The following is a 27675-nucleotide window of genomic DNA, read 5'->3' as shown; positions in this document are numbered from 1 at the left end:
TTTGAAATATCTAAACCGATGATTTTAATTAAAAAAATATAGTAACATAAAGAAATTAGTTTAACTTTGAAGGATAAAATGGTAAAATAATAAATAAAGGTATGGGTATTTTTGTCTGTTAAAAATACCCACTGCCCCAATGCCCTTAATTGCTGCTAAAACCTCCAGCCCCTTTTTAGCACATCAGTGAGGTTGAAATGAATTTTCACTCAACTGCAATGCTGAACCAAACAACATAGCAGTGAGATTGGTAGCATATATCTACCCCAACTGCACCTCACTGGCCCTAAAAGCCAAACCAAATGAGGCTTTAGTTTGGATGGATGGTGTGTTTACTTCCGGTGAGATTAAAAACAGAGGTGGCGATGAGATTAGTTACTGTAGCGGTGAGATTGGATACTATAGCGGTGAGATTAGAAACAATGATGTGGTGTGTATTTGGATTTAAACGCAGCTGTAGCGTTGATGTGAGAATATAAAATGACTATTAAAGACATTAGATCAGTAATAACAATGTATTTATGTTATATTATTTAATATAAAACATAAATTAAAATTATATTTTTATAAAATGATAATTAAAATATTAAAATCATATACAATAAAATTTAAATATTTTTAAATTATATTCATAATAAAATATCAAAATATTTTACAAATTATATTTAAATCAAATAATCAAATATAAATTAAATTGTATTTATACTAAATTTATAAATAAAAATTATATATTTATTGAAAATTAAATTATATTAAATAATAACATATTAAACTTATGTTATGTGTATTAAATAAAATAAATAATAAAGAAATAGTTGGAGGGGTAAAATAATAATTACCCTTATTTTTGGACTTCCAAATCAGTTCACTGGACCTTTTAACTCCAGCAAATATTTTGAGTTACAGTGAGGTGAGAAATGCTCACTGGTGTGCTTGCCAAACACCACAATTAGAGCTGCATTTTAGTTCAAAATTTTTTTATTTTTTAAATTTCACCATACTGGAGCTTGCTGATGATCCAAAGGTGCCCTTAATTTACATAAACTTTATAAGTTAGAGTAGGAAAAAAAGAAGAAGTTTAAGTATCCCTTATTTTCTCTTGAAGTTAAATTTTTAAAATTAAAATTTGAAAAATATGAAAGAATTAGGGCAAATTATTAATAAAAGCCCCTTTTTTTTTAAATTTACTGAAATGGGCCAGATCAGAAATTATTTACCGGAATGGGCCGATTTTTACAAAACGCGTCCACGTCGGTAGCGTTGTTAGGGAAAAGTAGGAACGCTTCTCAGGAGCGCTTTGCCTCGATGTGATGAAAACTTCCTTGAGGGCGCTTTCTATCCACGTAGGCAAAGCGCTCCGGGAAGCCTTTTCCCTGTTTGAACAAGAGTAACGGCTACTTTTTTTACATTAGTAACCCCCAACGGTCCAAAAAACTATAAAACCCCCCACCCCTTTCATTTTTTTCACACTTAAATCCTTTCAATATTCAATCTTTCAATATTCTCTCAAATTTCTCTCAAATTTCTCTTAAATTCCTCTAAAAAATCTCGTTAATTTTTTCAAAAAAGCTCTAATTTTATTTTTTCTAAATTTATTTTTAAAATAAAAAAATTTGATCGTGTTAGTAATGGCCGGAGAATTAATTCGCTTCGATGATAAACAAATATCCGTCGAACAAATGCAAATGGTAAGTTTTAAATTTAATATTTAAATATTATTTAAGATTTCTGTCATTTATGCAAATTTAAATAATTTGTATTTTTTTATTTCTTATAAAAGTCTGTAGATCGGATATTGCAATGCTATATCCGTAACATGACTGGTCCTCTATCACCGTTGATAGAGGATTACCTACGGGAAGCGGGTTTTTGGCACGTGGCGATGATAGGCCGGGGGTGCAAGTTGAACCCGAAACTTATTAGTGCATTGATAGAAAGGTGGAGACCCGAGACGCACACATTTCATCTTCCATGTGGAGAGTGCACTATCACTTTGGAAGACATGCATTTGCAATTAGGATTGCTGGTGGACGGGGATGCAGTCACTGGGTCCGTTCATTCTACTGATTAGGGAGCGGTATGCTACGAGCTTTTGGGTGCTATTCCGAATAATATTAACGGAGGTCGGATTGAGATGGACTGGTTACGAGACATATTTTCGGAGCCGGATGATGATTCTACTGAACTAGAAAAAATTTGATATGCTCGAGCATACATTCTTCAGATAATTGGAGGTTATCTGATGCCGGACTTGTCACGAAACCTTGTACATCTGAGATGGCTACTGAAACTCGTTGATTTTAGAGCAGCTGGTGAATTTAGTTGGGGGTCTGCCGTGTTGGCAACACTGTACCGGGAGATGTACGGGACTACGCGACCGAATAAAGCGAAAATCGGAGGTTGCCTATCACTACTGCAATCATGGGCACAGTTTCGCTTTCCATTTTTACGTCCTCGAGTGGACCACCCATATACATTCCTACTTATAACGAGGTAAATTTTATATTAGATTTTACAATTATTACGTAGATTTAAAATATAGTCGTATACTCAAAATTTATTTAATTAGGTGGAACCATTTGGCAAGTTATGCTCGATTACCTACCTGTCTTGAAGATATACGGCTTCTATTAGAGAACGGTCAGAAGTACAAGTAAGTATTAAAAATATATATATACATACATAATAAAATAGTGTATTCGTATTTAGTATTTAGTATTTAGTATTTTTTATTTAACTAATATTTCCATCATTTTTATATAGTTTCAATGGACACCATACGAGGATCCGGCAATTCAGGCAGTAATTCCAGATGAATACTTACAAAATCCGAACGCTTGGCACGTGAAGGTCCCATTGGTCAACTTTGCTATTGTGGAGATGCACCAATCAGACAGAGTATTACGGTAATTTGGATTCCGACAACCGATTCCTATGATATGATTATATACCTACTCGAGAACCGATCATCGTTCTAGAGTTGGCGTGAGTGCCGGAATACATGCCATGGTTTAGGATCCATGGCAAGCCATATTTACTGTCAGAAGAGGAGAGGCAGCGGCAATTGCGTGTCCAAAGGAAACGACGTGGCCCTTTAAATCCTAGAAGAAGGGACGATGACGCAGGCCCATCAACAGCGTCTACACAATCACTCGGCCCAAAGAACAGGACCTACATACCACCGGCCCAACAGTTCAACTGTCGACACCCACAAGTCTGACCTCTTGAGATGATGCAGTGCACGTATCCTAGCCCTTTTATGTATCCTAGCCCTTATATGTTTCCTTTTTCTAGTCCTATGGCAGGTTGGAATGCATGGCCCGGTTCATCTCCATTTCTGATTACTCCGAGTGGACCGCTGATCTATAGGTAGTCGTCACACGAGGGATCGCAAGAGGGGCCGTCGGGGAGCTCTTCTTCTTACCAATCTCCATCACCTTATGGGTTTCAAACACCTCCGCCATTAATGATGCAAACACCTCCACAATCACTATTCTATCAAGGAGGGTCATCCTCCCAACACCCACAACCAGAATCCTCGCCGGAGCAAGCACAACCCCTGCTGGAAGCTGGACAAAGGAGAAATCCAACGCGTAACCGTCGACGACCTCCATGTGACACTGAATCCACAGCATACGGACATTGATTTTATTTTAATATATTTGTACAAACATTTTGAATCTTTTATATTATTTCATGTAATTAGATAAAAGGTTGTTTTAAATAAAGTAATTATATTTTACTTTTATATTTTTAATAAAATGGAAATTATTTTAAATAAGGTAATATTTTGAATATTTTTATATTATTTCATGTAATTAGATAAAAGGTTGTTTTAAATAAAATAATTATAATTTACTTTTATATTTTTAATAAAATGGAAATTATTTTAAATAAGGCAACATTTTGAATATTTTATATTATTTCATGTGATAATATAAAAGGTTGTTTTAAATAAATTAATTATAATTTACTTTTATATTTTTAATAAAATGAAAATTATTTTAAATAAAGCAATATTTTGAATATTTTTATATTATTTCATGTAATAAAATATAAATAATACAACATATTGACAATTACAACAATTATCAACTATTGCGATTTGGACATGATCTACTTGTATGGCCTGAGTTCCTACACCATCCACATAACTTCTGTTGATTGATTGTTTCTCGGATATCCATATTGTTGCGTATTCTAGTCGAGCAAGGTCGACCCTTTGGTTTACGCCGCAACGCTCTATCCGGTAACAGCTTAAACGGAGCAAGCGATACAGAGGGCCACTTACGCTCATCTGGGACCGATGGGAATATGTGTCACCACACGTTGTACATGTATTCCAATTTGTACATGTCGTCGACATAGCTCATGAGATCCAGACGAAGATTTTGACAAGCTGCAATTACATGAGCGCATGGATAACGAAGTGCGTCAAACCTCCAACAATCACAAGTCCTATTTCTTAAGTGTACACGATATTACCCGCCAGTAATACCTTGGTGCGGTTTGTCAAACTCTGTCACACGAAACTATAAGTTGTCTCGATCGTGACACACTGTGTGCATAGTGTTCGCCCGTGCCTTCGCCTTGTTAATTTCTTGCAATACCTTTGCGCACCATACATGGCCTTCCTCCATTTGGCCTACATAACTCGCTGCTCGTTTCGAAAATAATGCCGTTAAACGAAAATATGTCTCTCGCACAACTGATGTTATCGGTAAATGACGTGTTCCTTCAGAACAGAATTTATACATTCGGCTAGGTTTGAGGTCATGTGACCATATCGTAAGCCGCCGTCATATGCTTGTGTCCACTGTTCAAAAGGTATATTACATAGGTAGTCATGGCCCTCTTTGTTAACTGAATGGAAAACTGGCAACATCTCATGAAAACGATCCTTACTTATCTCATACCCTGCCAATATAAGTTGATAGCGAAAATTAATACCACTTTTCCATTTAAAATAAATTCAATATTCCAAACGAAATTATATTAATAGAGATAAAGTTAAATACCCATGTTGGCCACTTGCCGTTGTTCACCTTTAGATGGATATTGTCTGTAGTAGTTGGAAGCAATGTGCCTTAGGCAATACCGGTGGTGTGTGCGATGCCATAGGCTTCCCTGTCGCTCAATTGCAGCTAGTATCCCGGTGCCTCAATCCGATATAACGCATATATCAGGTTGAGGGCAAACATGCATCCTTAACCTAGAAATAAAGAAATCTCAGTCATCAGCTGACTCCCCCGGTGTTATTGCAAACGCAATTGGAAGGATTCTTCCACTACCATCCTGCGCGACTGCTAGCAATAGCCGATGGGTATATTTACCGTACATAAAGGTACCGTCAAATTGTACCAATGGCTTACAATATGCAAATGCTTATCGGCATTACTTAAAGCTCCAGAAGAGATGTTTAAATACTTGGCATCCACGGAGCAATCGGTCGTTGTAGTATGCAGGTTCTGTTTGAAGGTCTGTTATGCAACCTGGGACGTATCTCTCTAGCACTTGACACCACTGCCATATTTCATTATATGAAGCGTCCCACCCACTATGTATCTTCTCCAAAGCCTTCTGCTTAGCTATCCAAGCCTTGCGATAAGAGGGCCTGTACCCCATTTGGTTACGAATATTGGCAATTAAGACTGACACTGAAGTCCTAGGATCTACATGAACCGTGGGTAGTATTAAGCTAGCTAACATAGCTGAATCCATCTTGGGATGATCTTGTGAAATACATGTCAACGAAATATGTTAAATAATGTAACATTACATAATAACAGTATTATTCAAAAACCTTAAATACTGTACCTGCAGCACATGTATGTGAACCTTTATACTTTTTTATCTCCCACAACCCTGTCTTTTTCCTCAACGAGGCGTAGATTTTCCATGAACAACTTTCGTCTTGCACTGCATACTTCGCCTCAAACTTATCGGATTTAGATTTAACCACGTGGTAGTTAACACCGTTATTGATGCTATGTTGTTTCAATGCACCAATAAAACTATCCTTATTGGAAAACTCCTTACCAACTTCAAATTCACTCGAATCTAATAACGAACTAGTATGATCACGCGTTCTGTGTGGTAGATCTGGAAACTCCAATGCATCATCTACAGATAGATTAACATTATGCATGTGGAATGGAGGCGAGTATGCCCTGAATCGTGGATCTTCTTCTTCATCTGAACCCCCTTCAACATCTTCAGGTTCAGTTGGAATAGGCTCCGGTTCAGAAAATAATCCAACTTCTGTACCATTGCGGCCGGGCTCTCGAGGTGGATCCACATCGGACTCATCATCTAACCCACCATCATCTGCGACGTATGAGGTCCCCTCACCGATGGACGTCATGGGGAGTACATCATCCCTTCTTCTAGGCGTTTCATAACATCCCCAATTGGATGTAGATTGCTAAGCACTATAAGTTGATGTCGTTCCCCAGTACGTATTTCCAGCATCAAACATCCACCCACCTAGGTGCATGTCCCATCCACTAACAGAGTGTCGTGCAGGGGTTGTGTATTCCATACCGCTACCAAAAACCGGCGGTTCCGTGTTATGTAACCCACTAACGGAGTGTCGGGCAGTGGTCGTGTATTCCTCTCGAACAGCAGGCGCAAATGTATCATTTGGCGATGCAAATTATATATATAACTCAATATATGGTGCTCCACTAGCAAGATGAGTCTGCACCATTGCCTCCAAGCTATAAGCACCTTTGATGTTGAACGAGTCATATGTTACTGGATCAATAGAAGCACAAAATCGATACCTAATAGACAACACTTTCATTGGCGTCGTTCCGAATATTTTATGCCTAATCCTTTTACGAAGTTCATCAAATCTATGTTCTAGTTAAAAACCATCGTATTGTATTCTCAAAAAAACAACACCGTTCTCGGTGTGACGAACCTCACCATCATAGTAAATAACAAAGACTAATGCGTTCACTCATCTTTAATTTTATCCTTCTTAGCCTCTCTATTTTTTTTTTTTTGCTATAAGTTATGCAACCTGAGAACAAAATTTGGCTCATTTATAGCCCAAGTTATTTTAGAAACCACTATAGTAAAAGAGCGTCCACGTGGGAGCTTCTTTCAGTACTTTTGCTGAAAATGCATCCTGATTGAAGCGTTTTTGACACTATTTATGCAGACACGTCTTTTCAAAATTATTTTTTCAGAGACCATTGTAGTAAAAGAGCATCTACGTGGGAGTTTCTTCCAGTAATTTTGCTGAAAATGCATCCTGCTTGAAGCGTTTTTACCACTATTTGTGCGATACGTCTTCTCAAAATTATTTTTCAGAGACTCATCGTAGCAAAAGAAGCGTCTACGTGGAAGCTTCTTTCAAGATTTTTTTCGACAATGCATCCCGCTTGAAGCGTTTTTACACTATTTGCACAGACACGTCTTTTCAAAGTTATTTTTTCAGATACTACTGTAGCAAAAGAGTGTCCACGTGGGAGCTTCTTTCAGTACTTTTGCTGACAATGCATCCTGATTGAAGCGTTTTTGACACTATTCTTGCAACCGTCTTCTCAAATTTATTTTTTCGAGACTATCAGTAGAAAAAGAACGCCCACGTAGAAGCTTTTTAGATTAACAAATAATTTAATTAAGTTACCCTAAACCCCAAACCCTAATTTATTTGATTTTTTCTTAAATACCCTAAAACCCTAAACCCTAAAATCTTAATCTAATTTTTTAAAATTTATAATTAATTTACTCAAGTAACCCTAAACCCTAATTTATTTGATTTTTTCCTTAAAAACCATAAACACTAAACCATAATCTAATTTTTTAAAATTAGTAATTAATTTAATTAACAAATACTAAACCCTAATTTATTTAATTTTTTTCCTTAAAACCCTAAAATTTAAAAACTCAAAATTCCCAAAATCCTAACCCTAATTGCAGAAAACCCTAATAAAAACACGGGAAAAATGCTTCCTCAAGGAAGCGTTTTCTTGCTTTTTTCCTTGACAACGCGCTGACGTAGATACTTTTTGTAAAAACTGACCCATTCCAGTAAATAATTTCTGACATGGCACATTTCGGTAAATTAAAAAAAAGGGGCTTTTATTGGTAATTTGCCCAAAGAATTATGTTATAGACGTAAAATAATTTCTAAAAGATCTGTTAGATAGGTTGCAGCTCATGGTTCGGTGAATCTATTTTGAAAATGGGATGAACCGAAATAGTTGCCCAATTTCATCCTCAAAGGTCACTGTAGTCATTTTTCTTTCACACCTAAAAAGAAGGTCGTCGTACCGTGCAATTTCACCGTCTCTACAACAGATCTAAAACTTTATACTTTTTTCCCTCCCAGACAAAACCCTTCTTTCTCTCTTAATTAAATTCTTCATTACCAACCCATCCGAGCCGGGGTTGACAGGAGAACCACGATCTTTACCGCACCGGCGATGGGAGTTCCGGCGTTTTACCGGTGGTTAGCAGATCGGTACCCGCAGTCGATCGTCGACGTGATCGAGGAAGAACCGAGAGAAGACGGTAATGGAAATCAAATACCAGTTGACGTCTCTAAGGCTAACCCTAACGGCCTCGAATTCGATAATCTTTATCTTGATATGAATGGGATTATTCACCCTTGTTTTCACCCAGACGGCAAGGTAATTTGTAAAAAATACCTTTAGACTTTATTTTTCATCGGATTTTTTAGTTGAATTTCTGAGATTGCTGCTTGTCGGTGAAATAATTATGAAATTTTCTAAGTAAAAAGAATGAAAATTTCGAGCTACAGCTTTAGGTATGTTACCGTTCAGTAAACGTAATTAGGTAAAAGTATGTTGTTTTCTGAAGTGAATTGTGATTCTAGGATTAGGTTTTGCATATAATAGGGTTTTTAGCATGGTCATCTTACAGAGTGTACCGAAATGCATTGTTCTTGAAAGCAAATTTGCAGCTAATGAAGTGGTAGATTGCTTATTGCTGTTAGTATGTTTTTGGTAGTCATATGTGAAAGCAGTTTATCTTGAATATGTTTCTTTTCCTGTTGCTTCAGGCTCTGATTTATTGATCTTTGGTCACTTAAACCAAAAGTCAAGCACTCTATCAACGGTCTTTGACCTTGAATAATTTTTTGTTCTCTTTTCTGTGTCAATAAGAAATAGTTTGCTTGCTTTCCTTTCTTAGTAAGTCATAGAGCCTCAAAAAGCATATTTCTTGAATGTGATATACATGTTATGTATGGCACTATGGCTACATTGCTTCCATTTATTTGCACAATCTTGATAATTGGTGCATCGAAATATTTCTTTTGATCTATTTCTTTCCATTTTTGGTTTGGCCTTGATTTTTACTTGATATTGTTCACCAATGACGGTTTATTATTGTGTGCAGCCTGCACCTGCCACTTATGATGATGTATTCAAATCAATCTTTGACTATATTGACCATCTATATTCATTGGTTCGTCCTAGAAAGCTTCTATATATGGCAATTGGTAGGATTTATTACATGCTTAGTCAATTTTCTTTTATTTCTAGGTTTTTTCTTTAATTCTTTCATTTATATTTAAAAATATTGTAGATGGTGTTGCACCTAGAGCTAAAATGAATCAGCAACGTACTCGACGCTTTAGAGCTGCAAAAGATGCTGCTGAGGCTGTAAGTGTGTGCATTATTAACTGATCCAGATTATCCAATTCAGTTGATTTATCTTTTGGTTGTTTATGTTGTCTTAGGCAGCTGAAGAGGAGAGATTGAAGGAAGAGTTCGAGGCTGAGGGGAAAGCTTTGTCCCACATTGAAAAACCGGAAACATGTGACTCAAATGTTATTACTCCTGGCACTCCATTTATGGGTGTTTTGTCTGTAGCACTTCAGTATTACATACAATCCAGGTTGAATCATAATCCTGGCTGGAAGACTACAAAGGTGTGAAGGGCAATCCCTTTCTAGCTTCAGAGATTGGATAATTCCTTGCAAAGTGGAGTGATCCTTTCTGTATATTTTACTACGTACTTTGGTTTTCAGGATACTTTTTCTCTCTAAATTTATTTATGGGGCTGCATTGGGTGATTATTTGAAGGTTATTCTTTCTGATTCAAACGTTCCCGGCGAGGGAGAACACAAGATTATGTCATACATTCGGTTACAACGTAACCTTCCTGGCTTCAATCCAAACACTCGGCACTGTTTGTATGGTCTGGTGAGAGTCATTTCAAAACTAACCCCAACCTTTATGGTTCCTCCTTAAATATTTTGATTGTAGTTTTAATTTAGGATTTGGTTTTGTCATAATCAGGATGCTGATTTGATCATGTTGTCCTTAGCCACCCATGAGGTTCACTTTTCAATTTTAAGAGAGGTCAGTGCCTCATTTGCTTAATGCCATTCTTGGTTTCTGATCATTTATTGTAATGGCTGTTTAATTCATTTACCCTGGCTGTACAGGTGATCACTCTTCCTGGACAACAAGAAAAATGTTTTTTATGTGGTCGAGTTGGTCATCTGGCAGCTGAGTGCGATGGTAAGCCAGATAATGGAACTGGAGAATTGAATGCTGTGGATGATACACCAATTCACAAGAAGAAATATCAGGTTTAAAAGTTAAAATTCTTCATCTAAGCGTTACAAGCACAGTTCCTCTTCCCTTTTTATTTGGTTTGTACAGTGCTGATTCAATTATTGTGCGTGGACAGTTTCTTAACATATGGGTGTTGCGAGAATATTTACAATATGATTTGGAGATCCCCAACCCCCCATTTGAGATAAACTTTGAAAGAATAGTGGATGATTTTGTTTTTTTATGTTTTTTTGTGGGCAACGACTTCCTTCCACATATGCCAACATTAGAAATCAGGGAGGTATGCAATTACCACAGTTTTGGCTTGATTTTGTTCATTCTATATCATTGTGCCTTGTATGAATGTTATGCTGTTTCAGGGTGCTATAAATCTTCTGATGCAAGCTTATAGAAGGGAATTTGCTTCTATGGGTGGTTATCTTACTGATGCGGGTGAGGTAAAATTTCCCTTTTCCTATGCATCTGTTAAGTCTTTGTTAGAAGTTCACTGCAAAATAATAGATAAAAAATTATCCATGAAATATCAAGTCATTGACTAAGAGTTGTATGCTTTTTTGGGTTTTAACTCGTTAAAAACGGCAGGAGTGGAGAACTTACTATTATTTGTCTTGTTTAGTTGTCCGTTAAAGGAGAATAACAATTTCCATTTTGCCTGTCTAACCTCAAAATTGGTTCTCATCTAAAAAAGAGAAATGAATTCAATCTCCTAATTTAATTATAGTTGTTTTGGTCTTTTCTTTTCTTTTAGTGATGTGTGGGCTGGTCTGAATGGATACATTATGCATTCATAAAATCAGTACTCCATCCCTTGATCATTTACCATTTCAAGAGTGACAATCTTGAGATGATGTGGTTTCTTTGGCATCTCCAATATCATTCCCATGATTAATTAATGGCTAGTACTGTTACCACGAGATTGTTTACTGAAGGGCATAGACCAGCGTTAAACAATTATGTTAGCATTTAAACTTTTAAGTAACCGGGTGCATATATTTTATGACATTGAAGAAAACAAAAGAGATAAAGTACGTGCTTAGATGTGTTTTCCCCATGTATAAATAACTTGTTATCCTGGAAGAGTGTAATTTATTGCTTGGGATTAAAAATAATTGTTACTTTTTATTCCTTTCTCAATGTTAGAAACTAGAACAATTGTTGTTTCATATGGTTGCTAATATCAATCCTTTTGCTAGTATAGGTTTTGTTATATAGAGTGGAGTGTTTTATTCAATCTGTTTCTGTTCATGAAGATCAAATCTTTCAGAAGAGGACTCGTATACAGCAGGTGACGTGCATCTTCCGTGCTTTGATAATATCATTTTTACATCACATACATTGCATGTGATTATACACATTTAATTATATTATTTTTAATAAATACATTAATTTTATATAATTAATGTAAGTAATCATTAATATATTAATTTCATTAATATTATTAATAAAATAATTATAATTAATTTTTAGTTTAAACGTTATATTAATGGTATTTTATTATATTTATTGAAAAGCTAAGCAAGTAAAAAGAATCTATTAAAAATTGAAATCAAATAAATGATTGATGGAATAAGCTGATGACATTTTTGGAGAAATAATGGAGGTTGAATTTTATTACGCTAAAATTTATGATGTATTTTTACTTAATATAATTTAATGATTTTATGTATTTAAACTTTTAATAATTAATAAAATAAGATCTAAAATTTATATGATAAAAATTTAATTGCCATTTCATCAGTTGTTGCTTTTGATAAAATTTATTGTTATATTATATTAAAATCAGATTATAATATCTATTAAAAATAAAATTATAGATTTTTATTTTTGATACATTACAATACACTGCTATGAGCAAGGTTAGGGAGTTAATAATTATTTAATCAAATTTAAATACTTATCAGCAAAGAAATTATAACCAAGTTAAAATATAAAACTAAATAAAAATATGTTATAAATTAAAGGGTAAACTACTCCGTTAGTCACTCTAAGTATGAGTTGTTTCTATTTTGGTTATTCCAATTCTTTTTTGTTAATTTGGTCATCCAAATAGAAATTGATCAAATTGATCACTCCACTATTAAACGGTAATGGAAGACTAATGATGCATTTTCACGTTAGTCACTCTAAAATTAGGGTAAACTACCCTTTGGTCACTCTAAATAGGGGTTGTTCCTATTTTGGTCACCCCAAATTTTTTTGTGCAAATGCACCGTTAGTCTACCGTTACACCATTTGATAGTGGAGTGATCGATTTGATCAATTTCTTTTTCGGGTGACCAAATTAACAAAAAAAAAAAAAAAATTTAGTGACCAAAATAGGAGCAGCGTCTATTTTGAGTAAGATAAAATCATATTAATAATAAAAATAAAAAGTAATTAAAATAAATATTAATAATATTACAATAACATTTTAATGTTATCAATCTTGATCTTCTCTAATTTTATTATCCTCGTCATCATCTTTGATTAGTAGGGATTATTGTTTGTCAACTTATTAATTTTCTAATGCAATTAACTACATTTTGACTTTAAATCTAAGCATGGAAAAGAAAGAGATCTCTGAAAAAAAACAAAGCAAAAAACTATTTTCAACTAAATCTAACAATAAAAAATAATGAAAAAATCAGCTGCAAAAAATCCTAAAAAAATGAAAAGTTCCTGAAAATGCAGATAGAAATTTAAATATATGTTTCAATTTTCTTTCACTTTGGTTCCTCTTTTATCTATTTTGAGAAAAAGGATTATGAAATTTAGCCACTTTTTTCTTTATATCATTAAGAGTTAATTGGTGTCAAACTTTAAAAAATTCTAATTATACCCCAAACTGTTGATGTTATATCAATTAAGCAATTTCGGTATTAAAATCGTTAAGTTAACCATTAAATGATACGTCAAATCTTACATAGCTAAACTTAAAATGAAAAATTTAAAGGAAAGAAAGAGTAAAACTGAAAAAAAAAAGAGTGAACGATAGAACTTGTATAAAAGTTACAAAAATCTCGAAACTAAGATTTCTTACAACATCCATTTTACAATATTCATTTTATTTAAAGTTTTCATTTTAAATGTCATATAAGATCTCACTTGTTATTTAACAGTTAAATTAACGATTTTATTAACAAAAGGACCTAATTGATATAATTGAAGCTTATGGACTAATTTAGAATGAGGGTCATAGTTTGGAGATGTTTGGTGATATTAACTTTATTATTAAATAAAAATAATAAAATAAAAAAATAAAATATTTTTAAGTGATGAAAACAGAACCTATTTAATAATCCTAAAAACATATTTTTCCAGTGATTTTATAAAGGTTACTTGAATGAAAATGCTTTGCTAATGCAGTTATTTATAGTGCTAAATCCTAGTTTATTTTGTATAATTGTAACACTAATTAAGTGATAAAATTGTAATGAACTGTATACATGATTAGATTACACTTGTTATTATTATATAATAATTAATAATATACATAATGTCTATGATCATCATGATTAGATTACTTTTGTTATTATCTCATAATAATTACTAATATATTAATGAATTATTCTGCTAATGTTAATTTAGTAATATAATGAACAATAAAAGATATTTTGTTAATTTAAAAGTTTCTCCAAACTCGTGCTTTTATATATTATAGATAGATTATTTGCATCCCTTGTCCAGTTGAAAGCCTGATTCTATTAAGTTCGATATATGTATTACTGTGTGACAATACTATATAATTTCGTGTTCTTTGTAGAGATTAAGCAATAAGCCATTTCTCATGAAGCAATGTGCTGCAGGTTTTGGATGCTTTTATTAAGTACAATCTTCTTAATCTTGTATTGTTTTTGATGATGTAGCCTTAACTGGAAATAGTTGCTTGCATAGAACGAGGGAGACCGTATGGACCAAATTTTGTATTATCTACAGTTCCTTCCCATCAACTAAAAGCATGTGTATGGAAATGTGTTAATGTTTAAACTTGAACTCAACCAACAACAGCAGTATGCCTAGTAGCTAGAAAAAATCATTTATCTAAAGACACTTGCAGAAGTGCAAAGGACATTGCTTAATAGTAAATTTGTGAATGCTGAAGTTCAGTGAATTTGGTTTTTTTTATGAAATCTGATGCGAGTCATCTCTTTTTTAATTCTCTTTTAATGCTATTAAATTGCATGTCTGGGTGTATACAAAATGTTCTGTTATATTTGGGCTTTTGACTTTCTATCTGTATGTGATTGGTGGTTTATCATGCACCTCTTCCTTCAACTTATTTTTTTGATATAAACTTCTATTGGCCCTATATCTTTTTACTTATATGACTGGTTTTCAGGCTTATGAGAATAACGAGCGAATGAAGCTTAAAGCAAGAGGAGAGGACTCTGAGGAGGCACGACCACCTGTTGTAGATAAGGTCTTAGTTCGTTCTAAATTATAGACCTGAGTCTAAAATGGCAGGTTCAATACAGACTGAATTGCTTGGATTATAAAATCAAATGAGAAATTAAGTGATTTCTAATGCCATGGTTTGAAATAAAGCTTGAAGTGATTTTGAATTATGTGATACCTATGGTTCTATTGATATACTTTGAGATCTTTTGGATATAAGTTTCCTTAAGTATTTTTGCTGTGAACTTTATTGAATTTTTTAAAAGAACTTTTTCTGACATCCATTTGATCTGAGAGTTTAACCTGTTCCTACTGTTAGTCTTATAATCCATAAGCTAGACAAGTGAAGGGGAAAGTTATTGCAAGGAGAGTCTGATGCAAGTCCTATATGTGATCATTGGGCATTTTAGAAAATTGCGCTGATTTTGGTGATGAGCTTTCTGTAGCATAATAATTTTAATTTTTTTCCCAGATTAAATTAGGGGAACCAGGATACAAAGAAAGATATTATGCTGAGAAATTCAGTGTATCAAATCCAGGGGAGATTGAAGACGTTAGAAGAGATGTTGTAAGTTTAAACATTCTATTATATGATAAGTTTCTTGCAACAATATTATGTTTATATGGTAATGCTATCTCGTAGAAGATATGTAATGATCTCTATTTCTTGCAGGTTTTGAAGTATGTTGAAGGTTTATGTTGGGTATGCCAGTATTACTACCAAGGTGTTTGCTCTTGGCAATGGTTAGTTTGATGTGGACTGGAGCTGAAAATTTTATATTTGCTTTTAACAGCTATTTTTCATTTGATAAACTAAATGTATTAAGATTAAATACCAATTTGAGCATACCTATATGCTTGTGCAAATATTTGTGTCCTATTCCCTCAATGCTTGCCCTTTATATCTTGATTTAAAAATACCTGCTCAGATTGCCATAATATACTTGCATTGATTACTAGTTATTATGGGCTAGTGGAAGAATAGGCTGAGTTATGTACTAAAAAGCCGTTCATGCTGTGTGCTATTGTCTTCTAAACAGTTGAGACTTTCAACTTAGAGGATTTAGGTTCAAACCATGGTGAGGGAGACTTTGTTTATGCTATCTGATACTTCTCGGTAGCTCAAACTTGGCTTCTGAGTATATACATGCATACACGTCATATCACAATTTGGTTATGACTTGAGATTTTCTTGGTATGACCTACCAAGTAGTTCAATATATGCTAGATGTCTTACTTTATGTTTTCCCCCCTTTAGTTAGTTTAAGGTTTGGTCTTGACTTTTTATTTCAGGTTTTATCCATATCATTATGCTCCATTTGCTTCAGATCTGAAGGATCTAACTGATTTGGAAATAACATTTTTCATGGGAAAGCCATTTAAGCCATTTGACCAGCTAATGGGAACACTACCAGCATCCAGGTGTTTTCTTTTGTTGTTGTGGTGGTGGTGGTGTGTTTCTTTTATTTTATTTTTTAAAATTTATATGGTGTGTGTGGGGGGTTTATGCATTTTTTCCCTAATATATCTTTGTGGTTATAGTTTTTAGTTTCCTATGCTAATAGGATTTATCTCTATTATGTTATAGTTCTAAAGCTTTGCCAGAAGAATACGGGAAACTGATGACGGAACCATCATCACCTATCTATAGTTTCTATCCCTCTGGTAAAAAATTGTTTTACTCTTGGTGGTTTCTTTTTCTTGTGACATTCCTCCCTTTCTCCTAGATTACCCAGATTTCTCCGTGTGACAGATTTTGAGATTGACATGCATGGTAAACGCTTTGCATGGCAGGTATATTATTATACCAGGTTACTCTTATCTATTTGAATGAAGATTATGGGAACTGACCTCTGTTTTTTGGACACAGGGTGTTGTGAAGTTGCCTTTCATCGATGAGTGGAAGTTGCTTTCTGCAACAAGAAAGCTTGAAGCTACTTTAACGGTCTGTATTGTCAGTTCAGGCTAGTGTGCTTAATTTCTGAATGATAATGTTAAATTGCTATTGTTTTAAAATGCTTTTAGTTTGTCCCTTATGCTAACCCTTAATATTTGCAGGCAGAAGAGCAGTTTCGGAACAGTGTGATGCTTGATCTGCTATATGTTCATCCTCTTCATCCTTTGGCTTCACAAGTTCTTTCATATTACTATCAGTTCTCCCCTCACAAAAAAAATTTATGGCCAATTGACACAAATGCTAGGTTTGTTAATCTCACTGTCCTTCACTAATTGAGCATTCACATATCAAGTAACTTGACTGAAATCTGTTAGGTTTACCATCCTCATTCATTATTTGCCTTCACAGTGGTGGAATGAACGGATTTCTTTGGTTATGTGAAAGGAATGGTTGGCAAGTTGTAGTCTCTTCCCCTGTTAAGGAGTTGCCACGCATAGAATCTAACCAAATTTTGTAAGTCTTCCATAGTTCTATTGCCATTTTTTCTTGAGAACCCTATTGATCCTAGTAATTCATTTGATGCATTTTTCCTTGCAGAAATGTTACATACATGAATCCTTCATATCATAAACACATTCCAGAACTTCCACAGGGTGTTGTAACACCCAAAAAGGTATATAATTTCTGATATATGGGTTGACTTCAGTTTATTATGATTAGGGAACTCAAGGATGCACGAGATTCCTCTTATGCTCCATTTGGGAATTTGAATTTGAAAATTTGGATTTCATTTATTATGAAGTGGTAAGAATGAAATGCATATATCAAGAACAAATTAGTTAAAAGTTTAAAAACATGGATTTGCCAAATACAAAAGTAGTTAAAAGAATACTATTTCATTAATAAATAGGCCTCTAGCAAATCCATGGATTTGAGAAATTGTCATGAATTTTACATTTCTAAATAGTTTACTATTCAATTTACACTATTTAAAATACAAAATCAAATCTCAAAATCCTAGTTCTCAAATGCTACCTTAAATTATTTTTAGTAGTGTTTTCTTTTGTTTTGATAAACATTATGGAAGTCTTACTGGTTCTATTAACAGAGTTCACATTTTAACACATATATATTGCTCTTGCAGATTCTAACTCCTCTAGACATTAAACCTTTTCCTGTATTATGGCATGAAGATAATGGTGGGCGCCGTCAGCAAGGCAGAGATCGGTGAGAATGCATTATTTTAAAATTTACCATTAATTCTAGTGTCTTTGCTGTTCCGAATGGTTTCATGATTTATTCAAATCCAAAATTGCAGATGATTATTGAAATGATCATTATTCTATTTGTTTGACAGTTCACGACTACCTGGAGCAATTGTTGGTCCTCAGCTAGGAGAGGCAGCTCATCGTCTTGTCAAGAACACACTTAATATCAAACCAAATGGCTCATCCTCAGGGTTATTTGAACAACCACCGTCTTTTAATGTCTCAAGCAACTACACAATCATTAAACAAAGGCCTGCTAGACCATCAGGTTTTGAAAGGGGCTTTTTTGATGACCCAAGTCTTTCTTATAGTAGTCGACCACGTGCAGCTGGACCATCAGGTGGAAGGGGATATAGTGATGGCCCTAATTATTATGGTCAATATAATCATCTGCATGGTGTAATGGCTAACCCAAGACATCTGTCATCAAATAGTATGCAAGTTAACAGAAACAACTTCCCGGCACAGGATAGATTGAATCACCAGGAACGTTATCATGATTTGAGAACTGGAATGTCTGCTTTGTCATTTGAGGGAAGTGGCAGAGATGCAATACACGTAGAGATGTCTTCAAGGATGCCAAATCCTGGATACTTGCGAAATTTAGACCACCGGTCTGAGCAGAATACCATCAGTCCTCCCATTCCTACCAAGTGGATCAATATGCCAGAGAACATAAATGCTGGAACTTATAACTAGAAAACGGATCAATACGAGAGGCAGATGAAGAAGGTTGAGCAGACTAAGACTCATGGAGGAGTCCTGTAAACTAGTGATTGCGGTTTAAGATGGAGCTACCCGTTTTTTGACACAGGCATGTCCTATTGGAAGTCTTGGTAAATTTAAGTTCTTGACTTGGATAGTCACAACGTTGCCACTGATCTCTCAGGTTAGGGAACTAACCACTAAAAACTGTTTGAATATTCCAATGTCACACCATCTGTTAATTTCTATATACAAATCTTTGAATGAACGTGCCATGTCAGTTTCATATGATATGGCTGAAGCTGTAGTGTTGATTTACAAGAAGATTGCGGGAACATTGCAAATTTCAAACGGTCTGAGTAATTTCTTTTAAAAAACATAAGCAGAGTCTGTAGTGGATGTATCATGGTCTACCCTTTTAGGTTTCTCGAAACACAGTTTAGTTGTGTTGTTGGGTTTTTATTGGTTCAGGTTGTAGAGATGGATGCCATTTGAAGTGAGAGATGCTTAAGCTATTTCTTTTAAATGTACAAGTTTTATGATGTATTAGATTGTTGGCTTAGGTTGATAGTGTTTCTTAATTTACAGGAATCAGCAAAGCTGCCTATTGTGTTTTCAGTGACTCAGCTGAGAAAATAAAGTTGGAATGTTCTTCAATTTTAAGGTTACCAGTTTGCCTGTTGGGAAATAATTAATATGCATGTATGTACCTAATATACATATAGATGTGCTCCCCCTTTTTTAATAACTATTAGATTAGATTAGATTAGATTTGAGAATCCTTTAGTTAACTTCATTTGGAAAGGTGTATAATGTAAGATGTAAATTACATCTTTTACATCTTATGATTGATCTCGGAGTTAGATTGTATTTTTTATTAAAAAATGACAAATTAGTCTTTATCAACAAGTAAATTGATGTTTTAACTAAAAATTTTCTTTATTCTTATCATTAAAAATTGGCATGATTGATCGAGGAATCAGACTGTTATATATATTTTGTGTAATATGTACTTTATGTTGATAACATGATTAGTAATAATAGAAATGTAATTATTGGTTTGTTCTTTAATTTAAATATAGAAATTAATACGTTCATTTTCAAGTAGAAAGGGTTAAATGGATTCCGATTCCTGGTGCAAACGTGTTTATGATGTTTTTAACGCCGACAAATTTTGAAAGTACATGCTATGTATGTACACATTGCATTGTATATGTATCTTGGATGTATGGTGATAATGCATATGTATCTTGGATGTATGGTGATAATGCAATGTATCTTGGATGTATGGTGATTTAGATTCAGGTGTACCTTATCAAGAACTCTTGATTAATTTAATATAAGATAATATATAAGTATACATATTAATGGTAAAATAACTAATACACATTAGAAATTTTGTTATAGTGTACGTATGTGAACTATAAATTTAGAATATAATGTGTGTTTAAACATTTAATAAATAATAAAATGTATGGTTTAAAATTAATTAATAATAATATATTTATATGTATAAATTAAAATTAAAAATTAAATTAAATCGTTTATCATTGTGGTGTTATTAATTTTAAGTTAATGTCTAGTTAACTTGTGACATCAACTTATATAAATATATTATAAATAAAATGTGCATGATGAATTAAAATTTATAAAAATATTAAAACAAATTTAGTTGAGTGGTAAAATAAGGGTTTTATTGATGCAATTGTTTTGAATTTAAATTATACCATATACATATTTTATTTAATTTTTCTTTTAAATAAAAAAATTACAGTTCCATTGAATAATTTAACTTAACTTGATTATGAAAAGATAAATGAATCACTTTTTAACCGAGTTGGAGACTTGGTTGAGGTGGTATTAACTCAGTTAGAAGTTTAAATAACAAATATGAATATAGAATTAATGGAAATAGTGAAGTGTGTATAATAAAATTAAAATGTATAAAAATATAAAATAAAGTTATAACTGAGTGGTAAATTAAAATTTTCTATTGTAATTTGGATTGAATTTAAATCCCACCATAAACATATTTTTATTTATTTTTAAAATAAAAATTAAAATACACTTGAATAATGTAACTTGTTTTAATTATAGAAGTGTATGTCTGTAACTTTTCTAACCGAGTTGGTAATCCGGTTGAAGGTTATACCAACTTAGTGAATAGTTTGAATAATAATATAGATGTACAATTAATGGAGACCATAAAATATGCATGATGAAATTAAAATGTATATAAATATTAAAATAAAATTTTAGTTGAGTGGTAAACTAAATGTTTTGTTAATTTAATTGGTTTGAGTTTAAATACTATTATATGTATATTTTATTGTTTTTTAAAATGAAAGATTAAATTAACTTGAATAATAAAACTTATTTTAATTACAAAATTAATTACTGAAGGATATTTCTATAATTTTTGAATGAACTGGTGATCTAGTTGAGGTGATAGCAACTCAATAAAACACTTAATAAATATTGTAGATATACAATTGATGGACATAAATACATAATAAAAATTGAAATGTATAAAAATATTAAAATATAATTTTAGTTGAATGGTAAATTAATGGTTTTGTTAATGCAATTGGTTCGGTTTTATCCTATCATATGTATATTTTACTGATTTTTAATAAAATAATTAAATTACCTTTGAATAATATAATTTATTTTATTAAAGATGAATATTTCCATAATTTTCTAATTGAACTGGTGACATATTAAAAGTGACACTATTTCAATAAAACACTTAATAAATATTATAGATAAATACATGTTTAGAGATGAAGGTATTATATTTATATTTATTATATTTAATAGTGTTGTATTAGCTTTTACGTAACTTATTCGAAATAGACTTTTTCTTTTTCCTTGATAAAAGAAAATAAAAGACCATTTTGTTATAAAATAATAATGCAAAGAACACAAGAATAATAGATAAGAACAAAGGGAGATTTCTATTGCATTTATCTTCTTTTTCATCATCATTACAAGTAATATACTATTATATGTATAGGGAGATTAGACTCCTCATTTTCTAATACATAAATAGAAAAGGGGTTACAATAATATAAAAAATGAAGAGTTAAGAAAGATGAAAGGTGAAAGGTTGATCATAATGAATATCCACTTTAATAGCATTAATAACACCCCCCTTGGATGTTCATTGTATAAATGATGTCTCATTAAAAACCTTATTAGGAAAAACCCTGTGAGACAAAAATCTAGTAAAGAAAAAAAGAGTACATAATCCTTTAATATACGATATGTCACAACCTTAAAAGAAAAATGTAGTGCGAATTTACTCCCCCTCATATAAGCATCACTTAAGATCTTTGGAACGATGCAATCTAATACTGAAAATTAACTTCTCAAATGTAAGGTAAGGAGTGCCCAATTGAATTCTCGATTATTATTATTATTATTATTTTTGCATTGGGTAAGGGGTGTTACAATAGTGCATATCTTGCTATCCTTATTTGAACACCATTTATACAAGAGCTTAGTAAAACCCTTAGAGAACCAAGGTTTAAACCTCACTCTTTGCATTTTTTCTCTTTTATTGTTCAGCAATTAAAGAACAAATTCAAGTTTGTACAAAAAATAAATGTGGTAGAAAATGACTAAGAAATGAGAAATAGCCCAATGGCCAAACATCACTTCATCTTCCTTAATGTCCCAAGTTTTATTCATATCAATTCCCTTTTGTTTTAAATTTCAGCAAGAGGATTTATTTGCCAAAATAACCCCTAAAATTTGCATAACTTAGCCTTTTAAATCCTTTCCTAATCATAATAGAATTTTGATTATCTTTTTTAGCTTTATTTAGAATTTCTTTTCTCTCTTTTTTAAATACATATTTTTATTTTGTTTTCCCACTTTTCTTTTTCATAAATCTTTATCTTTTTTTGCTGCAAATTTTATATTTGAATCCCGAACCCAAAATCAACCCCGTTCAATCCATTTTTTTTGTGTCGATTTAGCAAAACACCGTTAAATCCATGTCTAAACAAGCCAAGATCGGTAAGCAATCTTGTTTCTAATTCCGTAGATCTCTAGGATTCTAGAATAGTGTTGTTCTTGACAACCTTTCAAATTAATTTTGAATCTTTTTCGAGTTTTCCCGAAAATTTTGCTAAAACGATAAATCTTAAAGGTAGACAGTAATTCTTGCATTTTTGTTAATCAAAAGACCCGTGTAGGTGACCCGGATCAGATTCGGATGTGAGGATCATCATCCGAGACCCCGAAAGCCGAGTGCGTGTTATTTTACGAGAAAATAAAGGCAAAATCAAACCAAACCTAGACCACATGGCCTAGACCTTCCCATACGACCATGTAACAACCCAATTTAGACTCTAATCGGAACGGTGGTTTCGGGACCATGAATCTAAGTCAAAAAAATATTTTAAAATTATTTACTGTGTTTATTTTGTGTGAATTTATATGTGTGAAATTTTTGTGATTTAATTTCGTTGTTTAGGTGTCCGATTAAATAAAAGGACTTAATTGCGTAAAATGAAAATTCAGTGGTTTTTCTAAAAAGGGCTAAATTGTACTTGGCTTTTTAAATGGAAGCCTTAAAGTTGCAATAAGCCCAATATTAAGTGTAGTGGACGGTTAAAGACATATGTTATATGATTTTATTATTATATCATTAAGGTTATTTAAGTAAATTGGTTAATAAACTTATATATGTTAAAAATAAAGTAATAAAATCATTTTATTTCCTTTGTTCTTCATCATCGAAACTAAACAAAAGAAAAGAAAAAGAGAAAGCTAGGTTTCGACACTTACTCAAGCTCAATCAAGGTTCATTTTTGTTCAGTTTTTGATAATTTCCATGTTTTTTAGATCGTTGCTTAGTAATCTTCAAAATCCATGCTTTAATTTTTGATTTTGATGAATATTTTGAGTTGTTCCATTGTTTATAGCTTGTGATTTTTGTTTTTTAATGATGAAAAATGAAAGATATGTTTTAGATTAACATATTTTGTATTGGGGTTTTTGGTGATTTTGAGTAATTAGGACTTAATTGCAAAAATAATAATTTGAGGGACTAAAATATGAAATAATGAAACATATGGACTTGTATAAGCATGGGTAAAATTCATCCCAACATAGGTATAGGGAAATTTTGCATATTTTGTGTTTTGTGCAATAGGGACTAAATTGTAAAAATTGTAAATGTCAGGGGTAAAATGGTAATTTGCCCATTTATGTGTTTTTGGACTAAATTGAATGAAAATATGTTTGAATGAGCTTAATTTGAATATGTTTAGATCAAGAATCAAAGAAATCAGATTTAGATCGGGGGAAAACAAAAGTCGATGACTAGCTGCCCTGTTCCGTTTTATAACGTTCGAGGTATGTTTATAAGCAAATAGACGTGCCTAATTATAGTTAAATGCTAAAAATACATGCTGGTTTGTAAAATATGAATTTATACATGCTTTTTTCGAATGTGAATAAGCTTGGTAGCCATGTTCAAGTATTCGTTTCGGCCGAGTTACGACATCCAAAAGCCCCGTATGAACCTTAAGAATAGTTAGGATACATATGTCATGACATAGGATTCCGACACATTTCTGCGAGTAAGACCATGGCATCGATATGTGATTCTGATATGGGTTTACGAGTAAGACCCTGTTTGGGACAGTGGCATCGATATGTGATTACATGTAAGACCACGTCTAGGACGTTGGCATTGTACGATTTATGTGATTATCTTAGTGTCCTATCCAATTCTAAATGGTTCATTGGGCAAAGGTAAATCGTGTACGGTTGTGTAATACGAGCTAAATGGCCAGGTATGAATTCACTTGATATCTACTTGAGATAAGGTAGGAAAGTACTATGAATATTTGTTGTAAATCATGTACAATGAAAATGAAGAATTCATATGTATTTGGTATGTGTATTCGGCTTGTGAATGAATAAGTTGTATATCATTGAAATGTTACTTAATATGTGCATAAACAATTTTTTATATTCGGCCACATAGGTATTGATTATACATGAGATGTCATTTGATGATTCATAAGTTTGCATAAAAGAGTAAATGGAATCACGCGATCAAGTTTTTGGCGCTGTTGCCGGGGAACTAAAATATTAAGAACGCTAAATTTTTATTACTTTAGCCATTTAATTTTATTGAAATTTAATTTAATTTTTTATTATTATCTATTAATTTACTCATTCTTTCTCTTGGCAGGTTTTTATAGTTTATGACTAGAAGAAACCCGTCGGGACCATTTCTTTTTGACGAAGAAATCGATCGTACAGTTCGTAGAAATCAAAGAGAGATAAGGCACAGCTTACGATACACGGAGAACGAGCAATAAGACGATACTCAACCCTCGACCAAAGAGATGGCTGAAAACCAAGGCAATCAGCTACCTCCTGCAATTGCGGCTAATCAAAATCCTGCTCCACATATTATGTATGATTATGCTAAACCTTCTTTAAGAGGAACCGAATCTAGCATAGTTAGACCTACTGTAGCTGCAAATACTTTTGAACTAAAACCTAACACTATTAAGATGGTATAGCAATTCGTTCAGTTTGATGGTTTGCAGGATGAAAATCCCAACGTTCACTTAGCAAACTTTCTGGAATTTTGCGATACATTTAAAATCAATGGCATTTTTGATGATGCCATACGTCTTCGGTTGTTTCCCTTTTCAATAAGAAACAAAACTAAACAGTGGTTGAACTCGTTACCACGAGGGTCTATCACTACTTGGGAACAAATGACTGAGAAATTTTTACTAAAATATTTTCTGCCGGCTAAAACGGCTAAATTACGTAATGATATCTTTTCTTTTGTGCAGATGGATTTAGAAACACTTTACGATGCATGAGAGAGATACAAGGACTTACTGAGAAGGTGCCCTCACCATGGTTTACCGCTTTGGCTTCAAGTACAAACATTCCATAAAGGTTTGAATCCCTCAACTCGGCAAATGGTTGACGCAGCTGCTGACGGAACCATCAACAATAAAACACCGGAAGATGCCTATGAATTTATAGAGGAGATGTCACTGAATAACTATCAGTGGCAAGTTATGAGGACAAAGCCAACAAAAATAGCCGGCGTTTATAACATTAATTCGGTCACCATGCTCTCTAATCAGGTAGAACTTCTCAATAAAAAGATTGACGGTTTACTTGGTTCTACGCAGGTACATCCAGTAATGAGGTGTGACTTAAGTGGAGGAGGTGTGCATACAAAATATCAATCCTTCAATCCCACAACCGAAGAGGAACAAGTCAACTATATGGGTAACAATAACTTCAGATCTCAAAATAACCCATACAGTAATACTTATAATGCAGGTTGGAGGAACCACCCAAATTTCTCCTAGGGTGGTCAGGGAAATCAAAAGCCATAAAATCCTCAAGGGTTTCAACAGCCACCTTATCAACAAGAGAAGAAACCAAACCTTGAAGAGATGCTTTCTAAATTCATCTAGGTGTCAGAAACCCGTTTCCAAAATACCGAGACAACACTTAAGAATCAACAAGCATCGATCCAAGGACTCGAAACTCAGATAGGCCAGCTATCCAAACTAATCTCTGAACGACCACAAGGTAGCTTACCAAGTAATATGAACCTAATCTGAGCGAACATCTTAATGCAATGAGTACTCAAGATAAGGAAGCATTCATTGCACCTGAGCCAGAATTACAGCAAGACAACACGATGAACAAAGGTCGAGAATAGGTAAACGATGATGATCCTAAACAGGTAAGTACGAATTATGAACCTCGTGTGCCATATCCTAAAGCGATGATGAAAGACAGAACAGAAGAACAATTCGGTAAGTTTGTCAAACTCTTAAAGGAATTATATATTAACTTACCCTTTATTGAAATTCTTTCGCAAATGCCCAACTCAGCAAAATTCTTAAAGGAACTTCTGACCAATAAAAGAAAATTAGATGCTACATCGCATGTGGAACTCAATGCAGTCTGCTCAGCTATTCTAAAGAATAAGCTACCTAACAAATTGAAAGATCCAGGGAGTTTTACAATTCCTTGCTTAATTGGTAGTTTATCTATGAATAATGCTTTAGCTGATCTAGGGGCAAGTATAAATGTTATCCTGTATAAAATGTTTAAACGACTAGGTCTCGGTAAACCCAAACAGACTAGGATGAGCAAACAATTGGCTGACAAAACAGTTAGATTTCCTAAGGGTATTATTGAAGATGTTCTCATTAAAATTGATAAATTTATTTACCCAGTAGACTTTGTCGTCTTAGATATGGATGACGATAACGAGGTACCTTTAATTTTAGCCTGACCCTTTTTAGCAACTGCCAGAACCATTATTAATGTAGGCAAAAGAGAGCTAACACTTCGTGCAGGTGACGATGCAGTAACACTACAAGCACGCGACTCAGTCAAAACCTCTAAAACTCAAGATAATGCTATAAAAACTGTCGATGATAAAACTAATATTCATTCGTCCTTGCAAGAACCTCCTCGAACCAAGACAATAGAGACAGTACACTATTATCATGTGGAGAACAAAGACACCCATGAGGAACAAAGGCTTCAAATAGAGGAGCTAGATGAATGGCGAGCACATAAACCAAGAACACACGACAAACCAAAATTATGCCAGAATGAGTTCGATACTTCCTCAAATTTACTTAAGGTTGGAGATAAAGTCTTATTAGATGCCGCGGACCCTCACATTGTTAATACCAACCCGAATGGAGAAACCCCTTTTACGATACTTAGTATTTTCCCATTCGATAGGGTTGAGGTAAGTCACCCCAAGTTTGGCACTTTTAAGGTAAACAATACCCGTCTAAAATCTTATTTTGTCAAGGCTAATAACAGGAACGAGGAGTACGAA

The 27675-nt window shown here is 33.3% G+C and overlaps 1 protein-coding gene and 1 non-coding gene across 4 annotated transcripts; one reads left to right on the top strand and one right to left on the bottom strand.

Moving 5' to 3' along the window:
* Nucleotides 1-8142: 8142 nt before the first annotated feature.
* On the top strand, nt 8143-19739 carry LOC108463922 (5'-3' exoribonuclease 4-like). 3 transcript variants are annotated; one of them, XR_008277571.1, is made up of 23 exons: nt 8143-8645; nt 9376-9478; nt 9565-9641; nt 9719-9910; nt 10065-10184; nt 10281-10343; nt 10430-10576; nt 10678-10842; nt 10922-10999; nt 11761-11847; nt 14881-14961; nt 15409-15504; nt 15610-15680; nt 16230-16358; nt 16525-16601; nt 16690-16730; nt 16807-16881; nt 16995-17137; nt 17242-17346; nt 17431-17506; nt 17978-18060; nt 18191-18915; nt 19395-19739. XR_008277571.1 is itself a non-coding variant. In XM_017763927.2 (22 exons), the coding sequence occupies exons 1-22, from the start codon at nt 8439-8441 to the stop codon at nt 18798-18800; spliced, it is 2826 nt and encodes a 941-aa protein (XP_017619416.1). In that variant the 5' UTR covers nt 8143-8438; the 3' UTR covers nt 18801-19739. The 3 variants fall into 3 exon arrangements, 1 of the variants encoding a protein (XP_017619416.1); XR_008277570.1 differs by having other exon boundaries at nt 18191-18990; XM_017763927.2 differs by having other exon boundaries at nt 18191-19739.
* Nucleotides 19740-25606: 5867 nt separating this feature from the next.
* LOC128287616 (small nucleolar RNA R71) lies at nt 25607-25713 on the bottom strand. The gene has a single exon (XR_008278315.1). It is a non-coding gene; the product is annotated as a small nucleolar RNA R71 (small nucleolar RNA).
* Nucleotides 25714-27675: the final 1962 nt, after the last annotated feature.

The sequence above is a fragment of the Gossypium arboreum genome, chromosome 13, assembly GCF_025698485.1.
Source record: "Gossypium arboreum isolate Shixiya-1 chromosome 13, ASM2569848v2, whole genome shotgun sequence".
Lineage (NCBI taxonomy): Eukaryota > Viridiplantae > Streptophyta > Magnoliopsida > Malvales > Malvaceae > Gossypium > Gossypium arboreum.
This window is presented reverse-complemented; position numbering and strand designations above follow the sequence as displayed.

Excerpts from the sequence above, each read along its gene's own strand:
- LOC108463922 (XM_017763927.2), top strand. The coding sequence starts at position 8,439 with ATGGGAGTTCCGGCGTTTTACCGGTGGTTAGCAGATCGGTACCCGCAG. Across the intron at positions 9,642-9,718 it reads CAAAAGATGCTGCTGAGGCT|GCAGCTGAAGAGGAGAGATT; the intron begins GTAAGTGTGTGC and ends ATGTTGTCTTAG. Across the intron at positions 10,185-10,280 it reads GGCACTGTTTGTATGGTCTG|GATGCTGATTTGATCATGTT; the intron begins GTGAGAGTCATT and ends TGTCATAATCAG.